Here is a 24,055-nt window from a genome sequence, read left to right as displayed (position 1 = left end):
TTGTTTGTCAATTACACTTCCGTAATAAATAAAAAAACTTTGAACAACAACAAAGAACCAAAACGTAAGCCCCGGTTCAGAGAGGAGCAGGACAAAGCAAGAGATATGAAGATGGAGGGGACCACAAAATGTGCAAAGACATCGGAACTCTTTCCAAAACTCTTCCTCAAGGTCTGAGCTATTTTTCCCTTGACCTCAAATCTGGGCACTGTCATAATTTCCCCCCTCACGTCAGGAGAGCTCATTGTGTTGAATATCTGAACCAATGGAAAATTTGGTTGGGGGTATTTCTTGCATCTTATGGCTTTTTGTCATATGTTCTATTAGCACTCAAAAAAATGGAATTGATTTTGGCCTGTCATTTTAGCCGGACCATTGGCCTACATGATGTAATTTTAAGCATAATTCTCTTTGGATTTCAAAAACAAACTAGTGAAGCCTATTAAGCATTATCTAGAAAATTCCCCATTCCCACCAGCTCTGTCCCATACATGTGCTAAAAGGGGTACATTTTTAAAGGCCAATCTGCTAACATTTTGAGGAAACTTAGGGGTAATCCTGAGTCTTATCTAGGATGGTGTCTTCGATTTCGAAAGATATGATGGTGGGATCAGTCATGTTTCTCCTGTGATTCTTCTCAAGACAGGCCCAGTGGAGGTTTGGATTTCTGCTTTACAGCTCACATTCTCCTTCTTCTTCTTCTGGAAATCGGCAACTACAGGCATCTTCCTCTTGGGCAGTTTGTACTGGTCTCATAAATGCTGAAAAGTAATTTAAAAGCAACTTATCTTTTGCTGTTCGTTTTAACCATTGGACATCTAGTTTCCGTAAATCACCGTCACAGGACATCTCTAAGTTGCAACCATGCTCAACTCTAGTTTGAGCAAGTTTGTCAATAAGAGAAGATGATAGCAAGTAGGAACTGTTCCCAAGATTATTTACAATTTCTTCTTACCATTTACTCTTACTTGTCCTGGAAAGCGATTTTCTTTATTTTCTACGATGGCCCAAAATCTTAAGCATGAATCACTATAGCACAAAATTAGTCATATCCCAAACATAACCATAGTTTCAATTCAGCAGTATGGATTTTAATCTTGAGGGTTACTCACATTACACACTAGACAGTTTCTTTTGAGTGAAATGCTTATGGCACCAAGATATTAAAGATACTCCCACTACTTCCATCTACCGACAATTAAAGAACTGATTTGGTTTCCTGGTTTCCTTTCACGTGTTAGCATGAAGTATTTGTGTTACTGTCGAACAATTTTTCATCTTTTTAAAAAAGATTTTATTTATTTATTTGAGAGAGAGAGAGAGAGTGTGTGTGTGCATGTGTGTGCGCGCAAGTGGGGCTGGGGGGAAGAGCAGAGGGAGAGGGACGAGCACACTCTGTGCTTGAGTGTGGAACCTAGTGTGGGCTCCATCTCAGGGCTCTGAGATCATGACCTGAACTGAAATCAAGAGTCGGATGCTTAACTGACTGAGCCACCCAGCCCCAAGAAACTGCTCATCTTAAACAGATTTTTTTTTATAGCCCAACAAAGCAAAAGGGCCTGCCTCAATATATAAACACATGCTTCTTACTGTAAGAAAAAATAACCAAGGGGAGTAATATCAGAAGAAGGCAACATGACTCCTTCATGAGAAGAACAACTAACAACTATTCAAGAACAAGACACCCTGGCAGAACCCTAGAACATGGGGATGAGGCTGTAGCAGCCCCACCTCAGCACTACAGAGACCAAGGCAGACTGTATTAGGAAGTTAAGAGAAGCAGTTACCATTGATACAGTGCGTCACCACACAGAGAGGTCTCCCTGACTCCTCCAGTGGGAAAAGAGAACTCAAAGGGAACCACCAGCTTCTCCCAGCATGGGGGTTCCTTTACGAGAGCACCCAGTCTGTTCTCACACCACAGGAAAGGTAGGGGAATCAACAGGGTCCAACCACTAGAAATCTGACCGTGGTGAAGGGAGAGGAGCTTGTAGCAACCAGCACACAGATCTTGGCAATCTCAACCAGAAGCTTTGTTTATCTTCAGAGCCAAATCGAGGACTCACCCTGACCAGGGAAGTTGATGGGGTGCAAATCTGCCTGCCTCAGACCCTCAAACAAGGAGTTTTGCCCACCATAGTGCCTGGTTTGCCCACGTCCAGGCAAGGAGCTGAATCACAACCCCACCTACTGTGTAGAATGTCTTCCAGGCCCGTCTAACCAGAAGGGCTGGTGACAACTCCTGGAAGCCCAAATTCAATACCTGGTGAAAATATCTTTCAGGAATGAAGGAGAAATCAAGACATTCTCAGATGAAAACTTAAGAGAATTTGTCACCAGAAGGCCCACCCTAAAAGGATGGCTAAAGGAAAGTCTCAAAATAGAAGAGAAATGATAAAAGAAGGAATACTGGATCATCAGAAAAGAATAAAGAAAAAAGGAATGAACAAATATATGGGTAGATACAATAAACTTTCCTTCCCTTGAGTTTTCCAAATTATGTTTGACAGCTGAAGCAAAAATTATAACAGTGACTAATATGGTTCTCAAAGCATGTAGTGGTAATATTTAAGATAAGTATACTATAAATTGGAGGAGGTTAAAAGGATGCAAAAGGAGGTAATATTTTTATACTTTATTCAAAGTGTTACAATGCTTATACTAGTAGATGGATAAATTATGTATAATAACTAGAGCATCAACTACAAGATTTATACAAAGAGATACATTAAAAAAAACTATAGGTAAATCAACGTGGATTTCTAAAAAATGTTCAGGTAATCCCAGGAATGCAGAGAAATGAAAACCAGAGAAAGCAAACAGAAAACAAAAAATAAAATGTATCTTAAGTCCTAACATATGAATAATTATATTAATATACATGGCTTAAATATACCAGTTAAAAGGCAGAGATTAGTAGAGTGACTGATATAAGTTGTCTACAAGAAATTCACTCCAAATATAAAATGGGGGCACCTGGGTGACTCAGTTGATTAAGGGTCTGACTCTTGGTTTCTGCTCAGGTCATGATCTCAGGGTCATGAGATCAAGCCCTGTGTCTGGATCTGCAATCAGTGTGGAGTCTGAGATTCTCTCTCTCTCTTTCCTTTTACCCCTCCCTTCAGTCATGTGCATGTACTCTCTCTCTCTCTCTTTCCCTCTCTCAAATAAATAAATAAAATCTTTATAAAAACATATAAAATGTAGTTAGGTTGAAAGCAAAAGAATGCAAAAAGGTAAACCATGTATACATTAACTTTTTTAAAGCAGGGCTATATTAATATAAGATAAAGTAGATTTCAGAGCAAAAAAAAAATGATCAGCATGGAGAGGGAACTTTTGTAATTTTAAAGAAGTCTCTTTACCCAGAAGACCAGATTTACCCAGTATTTGGCAATACTAACTGTGTGTACCTCAGACAATCAAGCTGCAAAATAGATAAAGCTAAACCTGATAAAACTGAAAAGGAGAACACACAAGTCCACAATTATATTTGGAGAATGAAGTAAATAATAAGGGAATACTATGAATAACTTAAACACATACATTTCACAGCTTAGAGGCAATGGACCAATTCCTTAAAACATATGAACAATCACAACTCGCTCACTATGAATAACCTGAATAGTCCTGTAATTATTAAGGAAATTGATTTTGTAATTAAAAAATCTCCAAAAAGAAAGTCTTTGGGTCCAGACAGTTTCACTAGAGAATTCTACCAACTACCTAAAGAAGAATTAAGACCAGTCTACACAATCTCTTCCAGAAAATAGAGAAGGAACACATCCCAACTTATTTCAGGAAGCCAGTATTACTCTGATACCAAAATAAGACAAAGACAATTCTAGAAAAGAAAACCACAGACTGCTATCCTTCATGAATATAGCTATTAAAATTCTTAACAAAATATTAGGTAATAGAGTTAAGCAGTATATAAAAAGGATTATATACCATAACCAAGTGAAATTTAGTCCAGCTGATTTAATATTCAAAAATGAATCTATGAAATCCTCCATCTTAGGCGGATGAGGAGAAGTCACATGATCATATCAATTGATGCAGAAAAAGCATATGACAAAATTAAACACTCATTCATGATTTCACAAAAATATTAGAAAACTAGAAATAGAGGAAGGACTTCCTCAACTTGGTAAAGAAGATCTACTAAAAACCGGTAGCTTACAACATACTTACTGGCAAAAGACTGGATGCTTTTTCCCTAAGAGTAGAAGCGAGGTGGGGATATTCAATCCCTGTCCTGTCCAATAAGGATATTCAATCTTATTCGACTGGTGCTTGAAGTTCTAGTCAGCACAGTAAGTCAAGAAAAAAAAATAAAAGAAATGCCGATTGGAAAGGAAACAAAGATACTGTCTCTATTTGCAGATGACATTATAGTCCATGTAAAATCCCAAAGAATTTACAACACTCTCCTAGAACTAATAAGTGAGTTCAGCAAAATCACAGAATACAAGATCAATCTGTGAACAGCAGATATACCCAGAGAATAACAATGAATGGGTGGAAACAAAAATTTAAGATAAAATACCACTTGGAATTTTTTTTTTTAGTTTACATGCTAAAGCCGAAATTTAACAAAATACGTAGAGGATTGGTGTGCTGAAAACCACAAAATGCTGATGAAAGAAATAAAGGAAAAAGAAATAAAAGAAATGTCTTTACATAAATACTTAACATAGTAAAGACATCCTTTCTCACTAAACTAATATACAGATTTACCACAGTTGCTCTCAGACTCCCAGCTGACTTTTTGTAGTTACAGACAAGATTATCCTAAAATTTATCTGGAAGTGCAAAGCAACTAGAATAGCCAAAACAATTTTGAAAAAGAAGAATGAAGTGGGAGAAAGCCTCCTAGCCTCTACATAATTTCAAGACCTGTTTTATGGTCACAGTAATCAAGACAGTGTGGTACCCGCAGAGAATAAACACCCAGATCAGTGGAACAAGAGGGGAAAACCAGCAATAGCCCCCGCAGCAGCATAACTAACTGTTTTTTGAGAAAGCCACAAAAACGATTCAATGAAGGAAGGATGATGTTTTCAGCAAATGATGCCAGAACACTGGACATCCATAGAAAAAAAAAATTCTTGACCTACCTCTCACACCTTATGCAACACTTAGATAAAACTAAACCACAGATTTAAATGTAAAACGTCTAGAGGATGACACGGGACAAAATAAAAATCTTTGCAATCCAGGACTTGAAGAGTTCTCAGACATGACTCCATAAATGGAAAAAAAAAGGGGGGGTGGGTGCCTGGGTGGCAGTGGGTTAAAGCCTCTGCCTTCGGCTCAGGTGATGATCTCAGGGTCCTGGGATCGAGCCCCGCATCCGGCTCTCTGCTCGGCGGGGAGCCTGCTTCCTCCTCTCCCTCTCTCTCTGCCTGCCTCTCTGCCTACTTGTGATCTGTCTGTGAAATAAATAAATAAATAAATCTAAAAAACAAAAACACCTGGCAAATTGTACTTTACCAAAATTAAAACCTTTTTCTCTGCAGAAGACTCCATGAAGAGGAGGGAAAGTCGAGCTACAGAGTGGGCAGAAATGCAAACCACGCATGGGCTGAGGGACTCATCTAGCAGGTACCAAGAACTCTCCAACGTCAACAGTAAAATCAACAACAGTCTAATTAGAAGACAGACCAAAGACATGGAGGAACATTTCACTGGGGAAAATACACGGATGGAAGATAAGTACGGGAGAGATGCCTGGGTGGCTCAGTGGGTTAAGCCTCTGCCTTCAGCTCAGGTCATGATCTCTGGGTCCTGGGATCGAGCCCCACATCGGGTTCCCTGCTTAGCAGGCAGTCTGCTTCTTCCTCTCTCCCTCTGCCCCTGCTTGTGCTCTCTTGCTCTTTCTCTCAAATAAGTAAATAAAACCTTTAAAAAAAAAAAAAGTACGTGAAAAGACATTGTACCCTTAGGGGAAGGCAGATGACCACAGTGGGCTATCACTGTATTCCTCTTCAAATGGCTGGATAAGAAACTGTGGCTGTAGAAAATGATGGCAAGGGTGAGGAGAAATGATGTCTCATGTGCCACTGTTGGAACGTTAAATGGTACACGTCCTCCAGAATATAGTTTGGCAGTTTCTTAAAACGACAAATCACGTGGCCCGGAAATTGCATCCCCGGGCATTTATGTTAGCAGTGTGAAAACTTAAGTCCACGCATAACCTGTATGTGATTATTCACAAAGGCTTTATATGCAACAGTTAAAAATTGGAAACAGTCAAAATGTCCCTTAGTTGGTGAATGGTCAAACAAACAGAGGTCAGTTCAACGATGCCACAGAATGCTGGTCAGTGGTAAAAAAGAAAAAAGGAAAAAAAAAGAAAATAAAAATAGAGCCCACTGTTGAAGCACATCATGCCTTGGGAGATCTCCGTGGCATTAAGCTGAGTGAAAAAAGACAATCTGAAAAAGTCACATGCTTATAATCAACTTATACATTGCCTACTTCTATTTATGTAACATTCTCTAAGTGACAAAAGTGTAGAGATGGGGGACGTCTTGGGTGGCTCAGTCAATTAAGCGTCTGCTTTCAGCTCAGGTCATGATCCCAGGATCCTGGGATCGAGTCCTGCCTCGGGGTCCCTACTCAGTGGAGAGTCTGCTTCTCCCTTTGCCTACCATTCCCCCTGCTTGTGCATTCTTCCTCTCTGTCTCTGTCTCTGACAAATAAATAAATAAAATCTTTTTTTTTTTTAAAGTGTAGAGATGGAAAAAACAGACTATGCTATCAGGAGGAACAGGGAGGGAGTGGATGTGACCACGGAGGACCAGCAGGAGGGGATCCTGGTGGGGAGAGAATACTTCTGTATTGGTTGTGCTGGAGGTTACGCCAGTCTACCTGTGTGATCAAATGACGTACAGCTTGACACACACAACGTGCCAATGTCAACTGCCTGGTTTTCGTAGTGTGTTCTAGTTACAGAAGATGTACCCCCATCAACGGCAACCGAGACTTTTCCGTACTGTCTCTACAACTTCCTGTAAAACCTGTAATTATTTCAAAATAGAAAGTTTTTTTTTAATAGTCTAAAATATTTGAAAGATGCATTACAGCTTCATTGCAACTCACTAATTACTCATCACCACTCTGGCAAGGCATTTGTATTGTAGGTGGGGGTGAAGGAAGGAAGGATGATTCTTTAAATCAGATTTTGGTGAAAGCTGGTGGGGGGGGTAACTGTTTTCCTGTACATTGTAGAGTTTAAGCAGCATCTCCGACTCCTTTTACTAGATGCCCTCCACACCCCCAAGGTTGGGACCACCAAAACTGTCTCCAGATATTACCAAATGTCCCCTTGGTGACAAAACTGTCTTTCCTTGATAACCTCTGTGCTATACTAACCGAAAAAAAGATCTTTTCCTTTCTACCGTAAAAAGTTTTGCCTCAAAAGAGCTCATACCGAATACGCGTATATTGGTCTTACATGGTTTGAATATATACAGGAGTTTCTTTCTGCCACGTTTAAGGACAGAGAAACGGAGCACTAGAAACAACACCAGGAACAGCGCAGCGGCCGATGTCAGTGCAAGGAAGACGACGATGACCTGGGGGGCATGACCTTTAAAAAAGAGCAAAAGGAGAAATGCATGCAGAGACATAGTTTTGCAAAGATGCGTATATTTATAGTTACATTGGTAAATCCCTAGTCACAAGGAGAAGTGGTGCCTTGAGCATCTCTAACCAGTAACTTAATAAACTTCCCCGCATATAAGAAAACTTAAAAAAAATACCCTAAATATATTTTGTTCCAGAGGCCCACAAAAATTAAGTGGCTTGGCCTCTCTAGAGTATGGGAAATATGAGACTCTGTAATCCCCTTAATTTGACATTATCAAAGGTGTAGTGTTTGTCTGGGTCGTTTCACCTTGTTCTGATTACTAACGTGCATCTCAGATTGCATGACAAACACTTGAAAAAATTTGATAAGTTTCTTGATGCCAGAATGAAAGAAGGAAAGCATGCAGGAGGTGCCCATTGTAGGCAGAGACGTGAGGCATCACGGTACTGGGGTGATATAAATTCCAAACAGAATAGCCATAATACACCCACTCGGGTTTGATAACAATGAACCAGCTACCTGGGTCTCCTGCAGGGGCAGGCATGGCGGCAGAGGTTGTACCTGGGGAGTCAGCCAGCGCTGGTCCGCATACTGCATCATTTTCCTTCGTCCCATTCACAAGTACAGACTTTCCATCCAAGGAACAGCTTAGACCGCCCAATGAAAAGAGTGCAAATAATTAATTTAGGTACAGGTCATTCTAATGAAAAATATTGACATTTTCCATCCAATAAAGTAGCCTGGTGACAAAGATGTGTGGGTCTGGGTATAAGGATATTATGGAAAACATACTTAGCTGGCTCGTTTCCTCCAGCTTTCACAGTTCCATAATTCACCCTATTCTACCCAACTAACTGGATTCTCCTTTCTTCCCAGGCTGGGGAGCCCTGTCCCACAACTGTCCCCAGACTGTTTTGTCTGGCTAGTCTCTCACCCTCAATTTCTTTATAGATGGCTTTTTGTTTAAAATCTTTTTAAAGATTTTATTTATTTATTTGACAGAGAGAGAGAGATCACAAGTACACAGAGAGGCAGGCAGGGCGGGGCTCGATGTGGGGCTCGATCCCAGGACCCTGAGACCATGACCCAAGCCGAAGGCAGAGGCTTAACCCACTGAGCCACCCAGGACCCCTCGCCCTTAATTTCTTTTTTCTTTCTTTTTTTTAAAAAAGATTTTATTTATTTATTTGACAGAGATCACAAATAGGCAGAGAGGCAGGCAGAGAGAGAGAAGGAAGCAGGCTCCGTGCTGAGCAGAGAGCCCGATGCGGGGCTCCATCCCAGGACCCTGGGATCATGACCTGAGCCGAAGGCAGAGGCTTTAATCCACTGAGGCAACCAGGCGCCCCTCGCCCTTAGTTTCTTAAGCATATTTGACCGTCTCTGGCATATATGAAGGACAGACAACCTAGCATAAGGGTCAGGAGTTCCTAACCCTATGATGTGTTGGCATCACACAGACGTGGGTTTGAGGGCGGAGTCTTTCCCTGTGCAGAATGACCATGGGCAGGTTAAGAAAATTTCTCTAAGCCTGTTTTCTCATCTGTAAGAGAAGGTACATTTACTCCCGAGGATGTTGTGAAAAGTAAATGAATGGTCCCAGGGACACTCTTGCAGGGGCTGGACTTTATGAACCCAGATCCACACATCCCATAAATGGTCGCTATCATCACCGTGACCACCGCCACCATCCCCATTATCCCCGCCATCACCGTCACCGACGCTTACCATCATCATTGTCCCATGTCCTTCCCTCATCCTGTTACCTAATGCAAACCCACGCTTCCTCTAAAACCAGTTCAATCCCACTTTCCATGCAGACTCATTGACTTCTCTGAACTATTTGTGTTAAAAGACCTTAAAAAAAAAAACTTTCCCGGGGCGCCTGGGTGGCTCAGTGGGTTAAAGCCTCTGCCTTCGGCTCAGGTCATGATCCTAGGATCCTGGGATCGAGCCCCACATTGGGCTCTCTGCTAGGCAGGGAGCCTGCTTCCCTTCCTCTCTCTGCCTCTCTCTGTCTACTTGTGATCTCTGTCTGTCAAATAAATAAATAAAATCTTTAAAAAAAAAAAAAAGTTCCCAACCTGTACAAACCAATATTTCTGTAAAACCTAAGGATCGAAATGTAAAATAATAATCAAAATGATTTTCTAGTAAGAAAATCGAAGGAAAAACAGAACGAAGGCATACAAAATACAAGACCTCAATCGTTGTGAGTTGACAGACAGACACGACCCTGCCAGCTGCCTTACACACTTCTAAACGCTCAGTCTCAGAGTGTTTCGTGTTCCTGCCACAGACACCGCGTACTGTCCGTGTACCAGCACCTGTTCTCAGGCCACGCTCTGAGTACTCTGCTCCTGATCACGCAGGTCAGTCAACAGGCATATTTCCATGGGTGCTGTTGGCTGTTTTCCTTCGGTGATGGTCTTGTTTGCCCAAGTAGGGGTTGGGGTTTTGAGGGTAGAAAACATAGTTTACCCTTCTTGGATCACTCTCGGTGCTGGCTTTGCACCCGTGAAGACGGGCTGAGTGATCAGTGAGGAAGAGCAAGAGGCAGCAAGGAGATTGGAAGGAAACAGAACGGAACAGCTGGGGCAGACGGTAGCGAAGTTCCAGCAAATTTGAGCTAAGTGCTCTGGGCATTATTTCTGGAGAAACTGCTCACTCTGTGCATCCAAGTACTACAATCTCATACTGTTCACACGCTGCCTATTCGTATGCGGTTCTATGCCTGTACTTGACAGATTTAAGTGGTTTCCACCTCCACGTGGGGCTGGAATTCAGGACCCTGAGATCAAGAGTCACACGTTCCACTGACTGACACCAGCCAGCACCCAGGCAGATTTTTTTTAAAACTTCAGTGATAACATTCTTTGTCTTTAAAAATGTTAACCCAGGGACACCTTGGTGGCTCAGTCAATCAAGCGTCTTCCCTCCACGCAGGTCATGATCCCAGGGTCCTGGGATTGAGGTCCTAGTCAGGCTCCTTACTCACGGGAAGCCTGCTTCTCCTTCGGCCTTCCATTCTCCCTGCTTGTGCTCTCTCTCTCTCTCTCTGACAAATAAACAAATCTTAAAAAAATAACTTCATAAAAAATCGATACATAAACCAAAAAGGTTAACCCAGATTCTCTATTTTGAAAGCAAAAGGAAATTATATGTACTTTGTCCAGGGTTGACAGCTGCCACGTTTCTGATCATTAAACGTCCCAAAGCGACAGTCTTTACAACCTGCATAAAAATTAAAGCAACAATTAAAAAGGAGAATATTTTTAAGATTTCATAACTTTTCCTGTGATGAACATAATCACACAATAATAAAGTCATGACCAATACAATCACCACAGTCTGTTCAACAATGCCTCTGGAAATGAAACCCCAAGATAACTAAAGTTGTTGTTCTAATCGTACATAGACTATTGTGTATAAATGTATGAAATGTATGAAAATCCATGATCCTGGTGAAAAAAAATGTTGTGGTTTCAAATTATTTCCTTTGATCGAAAAATAATTTTGTAAATATATGCTCGACTCAGTGGTTCATTGCATGTTACTTTAAGGTTCTAGCCATCTATGTGTTACTTTATAGTCAAAGGACCGAGACCTCAACTCATGACACATGTCTAGATAAGCAAACTTGTCCGAGATTGAAGAAGAGCAAACCTACCCTCCTTGGCTAATTCTTGACCTTGTTTACAATCCGGTTCACACAGGGCACACCCTGTCCCCAAGCAGTGGAATCCCGGGACGCACTCACATTCTGCATCGCTGAAGGGGGAACACACCTTCTTGGTCCTGAAAACACCTACAAAATTTCCCAAGTTATATTACACTTGACCTCTGACTCCAGGAAGCAAATTGATGTTCTGCAGTAAAAATCATGCCAAAAAAAAAAGAAAAACAACCCTCCCCCACAAAAACCATGCTCACTCCTACAATGTTCTTGTTGACCTTAAAGTATAAAGTTCATTTTTAAATTTCTACAGAAGACATTTTTATATTTTCCTAATTAAACACTTCTTTCTCATCAAATGAGCGTGTTCTCTAATATTTAAAAGGTCAATCTGCAGATTATTGCTTTTACAGCAGATCATTTTACTGGACCTGCCTTCTAATAGAGGAACCTGTTAACGCTTTACATTCTCCAGAGAGGTCAACACACTAGGGAACAAAAACCTGTCATTCCGACACATGTCTGGATCAACATACATCTTTTAAATCATACCTTCACACCGCCTGCATATGACACAGGACTTTTGTCCACTGGTGCTGGAGAAACTATGTGGAGGACAAGGAATGCAGATCTGACCCCCGCTTTTCCCACAGAAAGTACCTAAGAAGGTAGATAATAAGTACACTGTTTGACAATGCACAGTCATCGCCCGAAGCATTCTGAAGTTCACAAGAAAACTAGAGTAAGAAACAATGATTAGTTTCTAGGTGGCACGGTGATACACTTTATTTTGATTGACTTTTATAATTATAATTACGCTTTTGCAAGATTTCCCTTAGCATAGCCACAGAATTATAAATAACCAAGTATAGATAGTGCAATAAGCCAAAAAAAAGAAAACTGTTTCCTTTAACTATTGAACAAAAATGAATTTCTCTTGATTGATCCAGGAGATCCCTATGACGGGATTCAGGAGATCAGCACCCTTCATCAGGATACTAAAATGTACAAGTGTCTGCTTCTCCCTACTCTGCGAAGCCCCCTACCCCTTCTTAATCCCTGCTGTGCTCCCCAGGCTGAGCACAGGTCCTCACAGATAAGGCTGACATTTCCTGAGGTCTTGCCCTGTGCCATGCACTGCTCAGAACCTCGCATAGGACCCTCCCAGCAGAGCTATAAGATAGGATCGTTCATTATCCCCAGATCCCAAAGCTGGGGCACAGGGGATTAAGTGACACGACTACGTTCACACAGCCAAGATGCAGCATCCAAGAAATACTTGTAAATGAATGGATAAAAAAAAAAATCAAAACAGAACTTAGTAACCCTGACTACTAGACTACCTGAACCATGAGTTCAACAGAACAGATCAAACACACATGTTAATTTGGTTCTTACCAGCTGGGCATTTACTACAGGAATCCTGTATTGATCTTGTCCTCTCAAAATTCATGACCAATAACACAGCAGCCACGATGTTGTAACAGCCACTGCTCATGGTGAAATCTTGCATAGATAGGGTACGACCAAAGAAAATTCCGAGAGTAGCTGGTTTCACGAATACTAGTCTGCAAAAGGTAAAAATTTCCAAGAATGAGGTGGTTTCTCCTTTTAGGATTATCTACATTTCAACCATTACCTATGCCGTCCACAAGATAACTCGGGGATTTTCAGAAACAATTAATGATGGGAGATGGTGAAAAAGCTGGCAAATGCATGGACAGTTCTATGATAAGACAAACCTGACTATACACGCAGCTTTGTGCAGGTTTGCCAAAATCTAAGCATGCACTCTCCAACATGTTTTGCCCAAATGGAGAAATAACAGTAACAAGAATTTTTGGGGACTTTCATAGACACTTAGCATTTCTTCCAGATTTCAACAATGCCAGCTGTTTGCTGGCTCCGAGACAGGGTTCTTCAAAGGGCAATCTGTCAGTCCTATCTAACAGTTGCGCTCGGTGGGGTGATATCTCATTACTCTTTTCCCGTTGTCAGAACAACACCCAGTTGTTAAAACGCTGAAGCACCGCTCTGCTCAACTCATGATCACATTTTCTTAATTGGCATATATTTGCCCATTTTGAGATTTGAAGCTCATATAGTAACAGAACTAAGAAGGAAGAAATCTCCTTAGGCCAGGTGCTTAATCTTTATTTAATAGGTTATGGAATAAAACTTATTAGAAATTAGAAGGGCAAAAAGCTTAGACATGGAGAAACGGAATAAAGCGTCTGTCCTTACCCCAACTCCGTTCCCCCGACTGGCCCAAATGGACAAACCTTGAGGTCTCAGGGCTGGTGAAGAACTTTCCACTCCTTGAACTTCAGAGCAGTGAGGTTCTGTCTCTCATTCTCTGCAAGTCAAACACAGGGGTTTGGTGACTCAGCGGGGGGCGGGGCCTCATGGGAAATCCCCAACGCGACTCTGTGAGGTCGCCCATTTGATGTTTGCTGACCCCAAAATCCCCAGAGCCCCCACCCTCCCTTGATAATGGCTCTTAAAAACCATTTCTTGGAAGCAGCTATGTACTATGAGGATATCTCTCAGATGGCTTTGGGACAGGGATGTTGTCTTTCAGTCCTTGTCCAAGACTTTCATGCGTCCTACGCATATTTGAGATTTGAGGGATGAAATCCACGTCTAAAGAAATGTCCGTACTTTTGCCATAGCCTACCCCCTGCCCTATCATAATATGATGCTCTAGCCATAACCACTGGGGCCGCTGATGTACCAGGCATCACTGTAGTAAGCACTTAAATGAATACTATCCTCAAAAGAACCCCAGGATTTGACATTATCATTATCATTAGAGTAGCATTATGCAAATGAGAACATTGTGCCTATGAATCTAGCCAGATAATCAGCAGGATGGGGAGCCGGGATTGGAACCCACGGTAACCAGAGCTCTACTGAGCTCCTTGCTCTGTGGGTGAGGGGGGGAAGAAGGGAGAAATGAAGAGAAGTGGAGACAAGGAAGACATAGAACTTATATGGTGAATGGGTTTGGATAAAGTTGAGATCTACAAGGTTTTGTTTTGTTTTGTTTTAAAGAAAACCATTGTTTCAATTTTAAAAGGTCGGGGGAGAAGAAGGAGCGCCTGGCTGGGTCAGTTGGAAGGGTATACGACTCTGGATCTCGGGGTCCTGAGTTCAAGCCCCATGTAAGGTGTAGAGATTGCTTAAGTAAACAAATAAAAACTTAAAAAAAATAGAAAAGGAAGAAGAAGAGGAAGAGGAGTGCAGGAGAAAGAGAGGAGGAGGGAGGAAGAGGAGGAAGACGCTCTAGGGACACTAGGATGAACCTGTCCAGCATTGAGAGGCTAGGACATCCTTAGGAAGACAACCAGGGAAACTATAACAAGAGTGGTTTCAACTAAATCAGGTGGCTTTCCGTTAGGATCCAAACAGAAAGACCTATTTTCTCCCAGGAGACACTCTAGGGCTTAGTGTCAAATTGGGGAGGAAGAGAGGGGAGGAGGGAGCTAATGTTTATTAAACACTTGCTCTGCGGTAAGCACTTTACATGTTTCCACCCCTATCATGCCACGGTCCTCCTTAGAGATTTTCAGTGGCTCCCTGTTGTCCACTAAAGGAAACCTAGATCCTATAGCCCACTATCCGGACTACTGGGACCTCACCCGAAGTCACCTTTAAAAAAATTAAGATATGGGGGCGCCTGGGTGGCTCAGTGGGTTAAAAGCCTCTGCCTTCGGCTCAGGTCATGATCCCAGGGTCCTGGGATCAAGCCCCACATCGGGCTCTCTGCTCCGCGGGGAGCCTGCTTCCCTTCCTCTCTCTCTCTGCCTGCCTCTCTGCCTGGTTGTGATTTCTCTCTGTCAAATAAATAAAATATTTTAAAAAATTAAGATATAACTCACACGACATAAATTTATAATTTTAAAGTGCTTGTTTCACAGAATTCACTGATACTCACTATGTTGTACAACTATCATCAGGATATCATTCCAGAACATTTTCATCACTCCCCAGAGATACCCATGAGCAGCCACTCCCCACTGCACCCCAACCTTGACCAAAAAGCAAATGCTTTTTGTCTCTATGAATTTACCTGCTCTGGACATTCCACATCCATAGACTCATCCAAAAGACACCTGGCACGTAGGTCTCAAGGAAATGGTGGCTGTTATTACAAGACTTACTGCTTTAAAATTTCCCTTCCCTAGCTCCCAGGCTGGTGATCAGTAAGGGAACCAGGGCAAATAGCCAAAGAGAAGGAAAATGCATGGATCGTCCACAGAACTTATTCCCAAATTCTGAGAGTCCTCGGAGAGTCACTTTACCTGTGATAATTATGGGATCTCCTCCACTGGTTTCGGGAGAATTGGCCCCATGTAAGAGTTTCATACCATTTAAAAATGACATTGCTGATCACCTAACACTTTCAAAGTCACCCATCTAACCAAGGTGCCTCCTCATTTACATGTGGTCCTCTGTTTAACTTTGCCGTGTGACATTTAACTGGACTTTATTTTCATTTAACTAAATGTTACTTACTAATCTACCTTTTGGATGGTCTGTGGGCGGAGACATTACCTCCTCTGAAAGTGACGTCTGTCATTTCCCAGCACAGTAATTAACTCACTTTTTCAGGCAGGGCTAGTGACATAAAAGTCTTTACTGAGAGGAAAGATTCTCAAGATTAGTTCACTGGCCTGTGTTACACAAAGCCAACTGCTTCACAGTCTGCTGAAGGCTATGCACAGTTCCATTCAAGGGCTTAAAGAGTTGTATACTGTTCATTTAACATACTCTTGTTTGATAAAATCATCACAGGAAGCTAAGGTAAATTTAGTAGTTACCCTGAGACACGTGCTATCCACACTAACCAAAGGTAAGCGTGGCTCTTGGTCTATGGCCTAGAAACACACGGTGATAGCATCTCTGTACTGGGCTGTGGCCTCGGAGTGGCAGGCACCGTGTGAGCCCCAGAGCGCGGCAGCTGGGAAAGGCAAATTAGTCAGCCACATCCTTGGAGTATAATAGATTCTCGTGTAATCTATTGTTTTTGCAATACCTGGGATGCAACAGATTCTCCTGTAACCTAATATGCTGCAAGAATTTTATGGCAAGTAGAGTTTCCGGAAGTCCCAAGTGTCCATCTTCTTGATCCTATTAATGTTCCTGTTTGCGGTTCTGGGAGTTCTTGTGGATTAGTGTGGCATTCATAACAGTTGCACATGAAGTCTGAGGAACCCTTTGCAATATTAATTCATATTACTTTTAAATATGTATATGCAGAGTAAGTAATATAAGAACTGCAGGGTTGGGGGCGCCTGTACAGTCTGTACAGAATGTGACTCTTAATCTCGGGGTCATGAGTTCAAGTCCCATGTTGGGTGCAGAGATCACTTAAATAAATAAACAAATAGGGGTACCTAGATTGCTCAGTCTCTTGAGTGCCTAACTCTTGATTTCGGCTCAGGTCATGATCTCAGGTCATGAGAACGAGCTGTGCATTGGGCTCCACGCTGAGTGCGGAGCCTGCTTGCGATTCTCTCTCCCTCTCCCCCTCCCCACCCTCACCCCACTCACACGCTTTCTTTCAAAAAAAAAAATTTAATGAAACTTAATTACATTTCAAAAAATAAAAAGCCTCAGATACATTGAAATAATTTTGGCTATTTGGTATTTATCAATTACCTTTTTTTTATTTTAATAGATAATTTTAAAGCTTTTAGTAGAGTAACTTTTAAAAACAAACATGAAAAATAATTTTATTTGAAAAAGTTCTATTTACATTTACATTTTACATTGCATGCATATAAATTCTGTATGCTTTGAGTACAATTATACGGTTTTTTACTCTTTTGTCAGCCCTGTTGACAAGACACAAATTATGTGAATTTCTCAATTACAACAAATGAAATAAAGGCAAGAAAAAAGAAAATTTTATGGAGCAAATACATAAAACTTATGAATTATGTCTTTACCACCTATTTAAACATTCCCAGATCATCCAAGTGCATTCAGTTAACTGCAATAATTAAATTCGGTTATCACTGGCATTTCCCCAACTTTGTGACATAAAAACAATTACTATTGCTATTTTGAAGACATCTCTGTTGGAGTAGAAAAACAGAACACATTTAACACATCTTTAGCTTGATTTGCCACTGTTAACTATTCAGACATATGGTATGTGAGTTCCATTTCTACTCCTGCTCCAGACTCCACAAGTGTTAGCGAAAGCATTGAGAGTCACGTGGCAGGCATTTAAGAAACCTTTATTGAATGAATGAATGAGGACAAGAATGAATGAGTTTGTTAACTCCAGTCTCATAGCTCATCTACCCTCTCATGCCCTAACCTTTTCTTTCTCTCTCTCCCTTGGGAAATCATTCTGGTATGCGCACTCCCACCTACCCTGGACCCTTCCCTTCCTTGGGTCTCCCGTAAGATGCTTTTCTGCCGATGGCTGACGTTTACAGAGTGCTTACTCCCTGTGAGGCATTATCCTACATGTTTACATCGTTTTCCCGATTATACCTTCCAATAGCCTTTGTCCTTACTTTACAGATGAGAAAACTTGGCACAGAGAAGCTGGGTAACCTGTCCAGTGCCACCAGGCTGGTAAGGAGCAGAGAAAGGGTTCACCTGGCTGGTTGGCTCTGGAGTTCATGCTCTTGACAAGGATTCTTAACGTTTTTTGTGTGCGGTGCCCTTTCATCCTGTGATCTCTGTCTGTGTTTACCCCTCACCGAATAATGTTCTTAAGTTTGTAAAATACAATACAAAGGATTACAGAGGAAACTAAGTGTTTTGAAATCTACTCAGCAAATACTTAAATGGCCAACTTGCTGGGGCGCCTGGGTGACTCAGTGGGTTAAGCCTCTGCCTTCGGCTCAGGTCATGATCTCAGGGTCCTGGTATCAAGTCCTGCATCGGGCTCTCTGTTCGGCAGGAACCCTGCTTCCCCCCTCTCTCTGCCTGCCTCTCTGCCTACTTGTGATCTCTGTCTATCAAATAAATAAAATCTTAAAAAAAAAAAGGCCAACCTGCAATGTGGTACTATGTGGACTTCGACATTAACACACACCTGTCATAATTTCGAATTAACCATGAGTCATCATTTCAAATTAATCATGAGTGCAAATGGTATTTGGATATCTGCAAGAACTGTAACATGATATGAAAATAACTGATTTCCACTGGTGTGGTATCATAGATGCCGTGCCTCTGGCTATGCTCTACTGATTTTTAAACTCAAGATTGAAGGAAATGCTAGATTTCTGCTGGCAGTTAGTGAAAATAAAAGATGTAATTTTCCCCATCCAAGTTCACAGACCCCTGAGTTTTATCAGTGCCCCTTGGTCTTCCACGGAGCCCAGGATCACAAGCCCCATACCTAGCCTCCTTGCAGCCTTTCATATCTTGCGTCGAGACGGATATACTCAATACTTAGTTTTAGCTCTGGGAACTTGCTTAGTCTTCAATTCCTTCTTCTTTTGAGTCCTTACGTGGATCCTGTCCCCGCAACTTAAGGCAAGAGCTCATCGATCTATGCAACTTGTATCCCTCATCATCGCCATCAAGGTGGCATGTTCTTATGGTCTATCACTTTCTACGTTCCTCTCCTGTGGGCCCTTCCCCAAGGAATTTAAACCGACTGTGACCATGACAAGTGTGTTCTAGTACTTGGTAACAGCAACACTGACTGGTTGCTTCCTGCATTTCAGATGTTGCACTTGGCATACTATTCAGCCTCTTAGCAATTCTACAAGGCAAGAACTATTGTTACTCTCCCAGTGTTGAAGCTGGAAGAAATTCAAGTGACCAATCCAAGCGTTAATGACAGCCTTGGAGTGTCTACTACGGGCCACTGTTGTAACTTCATCTCTGGTAACGCCTTTCACCCTCAGAATCACCCTGTGAAGTGATCCCGTTGTTTAGGTGGGCGCCGAGGCATGCGAGTCAGCTGATCTGTTCGGGATCACCCAGCTAGCCCGGGGCAGAGCGGGGCTTCGACACTGACAGGCTGGAATCAGGACAGCGTATCTACTCAGCACACCGACAGCCGCAGTTAGGCAAAGAAGCCAGGGCCGGAACCCCTGCTGTTCTCACTCCGCCACTGGGCCCAGAGTCATGACTAACTCGGGAGCTACTCGTTCCTGTGAATGAATAAAAAGATCTGTTGACTCAGCAGCGGAGCCTGAGACTGCCGATGTCGTGGTTTGAGAGCTGAGTCGGAAACCACATTTGAGCTCATCTATGTGAATGATTGCCCATAAACTGACAGTCGACTTCAACTTTGAGAAAGGTGGTGGAGAGTGCCATCAGTAGGAGCCACTTTCTGGAGGAAGCCGGATTCACTTCTAGAAATTGAAGAGCATGTGACCAAAATTTATTAAGTCCCCAAGTGTTCTATATTTTAAAATCCCACTGAAGATCGCTGCCACAGGCCACTTAGGGGGAAATGTTCTTTGGGCTGCAAGTGACAACTGTGAGCAAAGAGAAATCATCCCAACAAGCCAAGTTGTCTTGAAGCTTATGACTTTCTGCTGAAAGCCAGCTTCTGCCTGTGGCCACTTTCCCTAGCATTCACCTTAGCCCTGGGGAAGGATAGTGGGTTTTTTTGTTTTTGTTTTTTTAAGGATAGTGTTTTTTTTTTTAAGATTTTATTTATTTAACAGACAGAGATCACAAGTAGGCAGAGAGGCAGGCAGAGAGAGAGGAAGGGAAGCAGGCTCCCCGCTGAGCAGAGAGCCCGATGCGGGGCTCGATCCCAGGACCCTGGGATCATGACCTGAGCCGAAGGCAGAGGCTTTAACCCACTGAGCCACCCTGGTGCCCAAGGATATTGTTTTTATAATGAACAAATACACAAATATATCCAATTATTTCACAAACTCAACTTTTGTCAACTAACATACAAGTTTTTTCTTCCAAATCAAAAGCAAGACAACATCAGAAGACGGATTTTGTTTCGTTCTGAACTTTTTTCTTTAAGATTTTATTTATGTATTTGACAGAGAGAGGGAGAGCATGCGCACAAGCAGGCAGAAGGAGAGGGAGAAGCAGGCTTCCCACTGAGCAGAGAGCCTGACCCCAGGACCCTGGGATCATAACGCAAGCCGAAGGCAGACACTCGACCAACTGGGGCACCCAGACATCCCCTCCATCTGAACTTTTCAATGGTGATCGCTATTCTCTACCAAGTAACTCCAGTCACATGTCAATCCATTTCATCCTTTAAAATCTATGTCCTTTTCTTCCAGATTTCCATTACAATGGCAGACTGCTGCATAAACTATCAGTTTTCGTTGAGGTATTATTTCAGTTAAATGCCACCACGCTAAGTAAGAGTTCTAATGGACACACATGTAAGTTGCGAACACCTAGTATGTGCCTAGGAGGTCTATTCCAGTCTAGCAATTTCCAAGTCTTGATGTTACTATCATTACATTATTCTCTATTCCTTACCAATTCAATAAATTCGATTCATGAGCATTTACTGAATGTCTGATGCAAGCGTGCACAGGATTTGACCCGCCACTTCTCCCACTTTGCGTCCTTCCACTCCCCTCAAAGGTGCATGGCCCTGCTGTTCTTTGATGGAGGGAACACACACTGGCTTCAGGGCCCTTCTTTGCTGCTCTCTCATCTAAAATCTCATCGTCTCACTTTCTAGATGACTTGTCCCCTCGTCTCACTCAGGTTTCCTCCTCTCCCTGTTACTCTCCATCTCCTCTCATCCCTCTACCTTCCTTGATTGTACATATCACCACATGACACACAGTTATCCGTGCATTTGCTTATTGTTTTCTCCCACTCTCAGGGAGGTGAGCGAGGTCGGAGAGGACGGGGTTTTTCCCTGTATCCCCAGCTCCCAGGGCAGCGCTGGGCACATGACAGGCACTCAAAGCTTCTTGAATGAGTTTTGCTGTCTTGTGAGGTGTAGCTAGGTAAGGACCCATGCCAACAGCCTTCACACCCTAGAGAGGGAGGAAGCTCGCACAAATAACTATGATAAGGCCGCCCAGCCTTACAGATTCTGTTAACAGGAGAACAAAGTACTATAGGAATACTTTATATGGTCTCCTGGAGCGCTCTGCACTGCAACTGGGTTTTGCAAAATGGAAAATACCTTGAAAGGCTTGTAGGGACGCAGATGCATTCCAGTTAGAGGGAACTGCTTTGTGCCAGAGCAGGGAGGAGACAAAGTACAGGGTACCTTCTGCACCAGGAACAGAAAAAAGGAGTGAGGGAGAGTAAGAGATTAAGAATGTGAAAGATAAGGAACCCCAGTGTGGAGGGAGAGGCTTGGAACACCGTTGCATACCTCGACTGCTATCCCTTGCTTAGGCATGCGCTGCAAAGCCAGCAGGTCCACAGCACCAGGCAGCCACGCCAAAGGTTGCCGGGAAGTTTTCACCGCGGGCGCAGCCCCAGCTGAACACTACGTGCAGTAAGTGGGATACAGGATACAGTCAAAGGGCAGGAGCAAGGACTCAGAAGTTCTGCTAGAGTCAAATGTGCGCTGCTGGCGGAATACTGATCGCTTTGATCACTGAGAAAAATGTCGCTGTGGCTCGTGGATCCGCGTGTTGCCAAGATCCCTGGGATCTGGAAACACCGCAGCAGAATTAGAATAAAGCCCGATGGAACCCCACATGTCAGCTCCTCGGACCTCTTGTTCTACGCAGGAGCTCACGAGGTCCTCACCAAAGTGCGGGCAGGCATTACTATTCACACTTCACAAATGAAAGGTGTTTTTAAGGCTTTTGATAACCCTGTATCGAAATCCTAATCAGACCCTAATCCGTTAGGATGGCAGTGAACAGCAGAGCAGGGCGGGCTGAGCCACAAAGAGCCAGGGAGAGATGAGAGCGGACGGGGCGCACCGCACGGCCGCGTTTTCGACGCGGGGCTCCGCAGGCTCTCCAGAAAGCCGCCGCTGGGCGACCGGCGACCCGCACGCAGCGGCGCTCCCGGGCGCGGGAACGTGCGCACAGGTCAGCGCCCGCCACCAAACCCAATCTGGGACGCGGGGGAGGGAAGGTCCGACTTCCTGCCCGGCCTACGCTAGCCGCAACCTCGCCCGGAAGTTCGGGGGGTCGCCGAGGAGTGACGGCGACCTCGCCGCGGCCGGGAGGCCGTTGGGATACTTCCGGCCGGCAGGGCCGACCGAGGCGGGCCGCCACAGGCTCGAGCGCGCCGCAGGGGTGGCTGGGAACGCGCGCTGCCCCGCCCCCTGCGGCGCGGCTCGGCCAATCCCGGGCGCCGCCCGCCCCGGCCGCCGGAAGCGGGCCTGACGTCACTGCGGGTCGGCAGCCGGCCTCTGGGCCCAGGCCGGCCGTGGGAGTGGTGCCGGTTGGCCCACGCTCGGCGGGCTTTCACACCGTTTGGGAGCAGAGGCGAAGCCACTCCCCCGGGGCCCCTCACAGACCTCGGTGTCAGAATTTCCCCCTCGCGCCAGCGCTGCCTCAAATGTCAGGGCTCGCCCACTCTTCTCCTGTCTCGCCGACCTAACCTTTTGGGGGCTCGGAGGGGAAATTCGCCGTTTCTGCCGGACCTCTCCGAGGCTTGCCCCGCCAGTCTTTAGTGACAGTCGAAAAGTACCGTCACTCACGGCGGCAGAGGCCCAACTTCTACCCAGAAACTGCAGTTCGGCCCCTCGCCCTTTTTAGTGAACCTGGGAAAGGATGAAAACACAGGGACCCTATTCGCTGCCCATAAAATTTCCCACTCGGTGTCCGGCGAAATGAGTTTAATGTGGAAAAGAAGATAAAATAGGAATGAGAAATTGGTTGGCGCCCCCATTGTAAACTGTAGTGCTCTACAAATGTAAACTGTTGATCTATAGCGATAGTCAAAGGAAGGAACCTCTTTAGGGTGAAACCAAGACAGGCTTAGCAAGTATTTGCTGAGCACCTGCTATGTGCCAGGGGCTGCAGCAGATGACAGGGATTCAGCAGGGACCAAGACAGGACGGTCCTACTGAATTCACAGGATGAGAGGGAAACGGATAAGTAAACAGAAGATGAAATGCTAAATAAGTACTATCAATGAGGTAAAAGATACATCCACACTCATAGAAAATGAGTATTTCGTGAGCTGAGATGTGAAATGTTAAGTGACGAGCGGAAAAGTAGTAAGTAACCCGGCAGCAGTTTCTTTGCTATTTATTGTGATCAGGCTACTTTGCCGGAGGGTTGTTTTTTGGAACCAGGCTCAGAATGGCCTCGGGTGGCTGTTGTTAATGTAGGACAGGCAAAAACTGTACCTCTGTCTCCTTAGGGTCTCTGGCACAGTCTGAGAATTAAATGGACATAAAAAGGTTAACAGAACAAAAGCATACAAGTTATTTCAGTTTTAGGAGACCCAGGAGCCTTCATAAGAAAATGAAGACCCAAAGAGGTGGCCAAAGGTAAATGTTTACATACGGAGTTGAGCAAAGAGTGGCAACTATGGAAAAGTAGCTAAAGTAAAACAGGGAGCCTGAAGGAAGATAAGAGTTATTGTAACAAGGTCTCCATGTGCAAATTCTTCCAGACTCAAGTGCTTCTCTGCTGGTGGTTCTTTCCTCTTGGCACTGAGAGGGCAGCTCTCACCCGAGTTTGCTCTTCTGCTTTCAGGATGAAAAAAATGGGAGTCTGAGTGCCTTTCTTGCACCTCTTGTTTTAAAAAATGCCTTTAACTAAAAATAATATGCCAAGGTGAGCTTTGGAGGTAGCATGTCCTGAACTCCTTCACTCACATTATCAATATCATTTCTCCATTGCTGAATGAGGAGCTCATCAAGGCAGAACAGTATCTTT

The 24,055-nt window shown here is 43.6% G+C and overlaps 1 protein-coding gene across 2 annotated transcripts; it reads right to left on the bottom strand.

The window, feature by feature from the left end:
* Positions 1-589: 589 nt before the first annotated feature.
* TNFRSF9 (TNF receptor superfamily member 9) lies at positions 590-13,602 on the bottom strand. Of its 2 annotated transcripts, none has more exons than XM_046020520.1 (8): positions 13,518-13,602; positions 12,672-12,841; positions 11,826-11,933; positions 11,268-11,405; positions 10,765-10,831; positions 8,117-8,244; positions 7,463-7,597; positions 590-761 (listed from the first exon to the last, which is right to left on the bottom strand). In XM_046020520.1, exons 2-8 carry the CDS (start codon positions 12,784-12,786, stop codon positions 673-675), a joined length of 780 nt encoding a protein of 259 aa, XP_045876476.1. In that variant the 5' UTR covers positions 12,787-12,841; positions 13,518-13,602; the 3' UTR covers positions 590-672. The 2 variants fall into 2 exon arrangements, with proteins under 2 accessions (XP_045876476.1, XP_045876483.1); XM_046020527.1 differs by having other exon boundaries at positions 8,159-8,244.
* Positions 13,603-24,055: the final 10,453 nt, after the last annotated feature.

The sequence above is a fragment of the Meles meles genome, chromosome 1, assembly GCF_922984935.1.
Source record: "Meles meles chromosome 1, mMelMel3.1 paternal haplotype, whole genome shotgun sequence".
NCBI classification, from domain to species: domain Eukaryota; kingdom Metazoa; phylum Chordata; class Mammalia; order Carnivora; family Mustelidae; genus Meles; species Meles meles.
Note: the sequence above shows the minus strand (reverse complement) of the source record. Positions and strands in the feature narration are given on the sequence as shown.

Coding starts and splice junctions, on each gene's coding strand:
- TNFRSF9 (XM_046020520.1), bottom strand. CDS start 12,786: ATGCAAGATTTCACCATGAGCAGTGGCTGTTACAACATCGTGGCTGCT. Junction 7,598..8,116: donor TGCCCCTGCAGGAGACCCAG/GTAGCTGGTTCA, acceptor TCTTTTTTAAAG/GTCATGCCCCCCAGGTCATC. Junction 762..7,462: donor CCTGTATATATTCAAACCAT/GTAAGACCAATA, acceptor ATTACTTTTCAG/CATTTATGAGACCAGTACAA.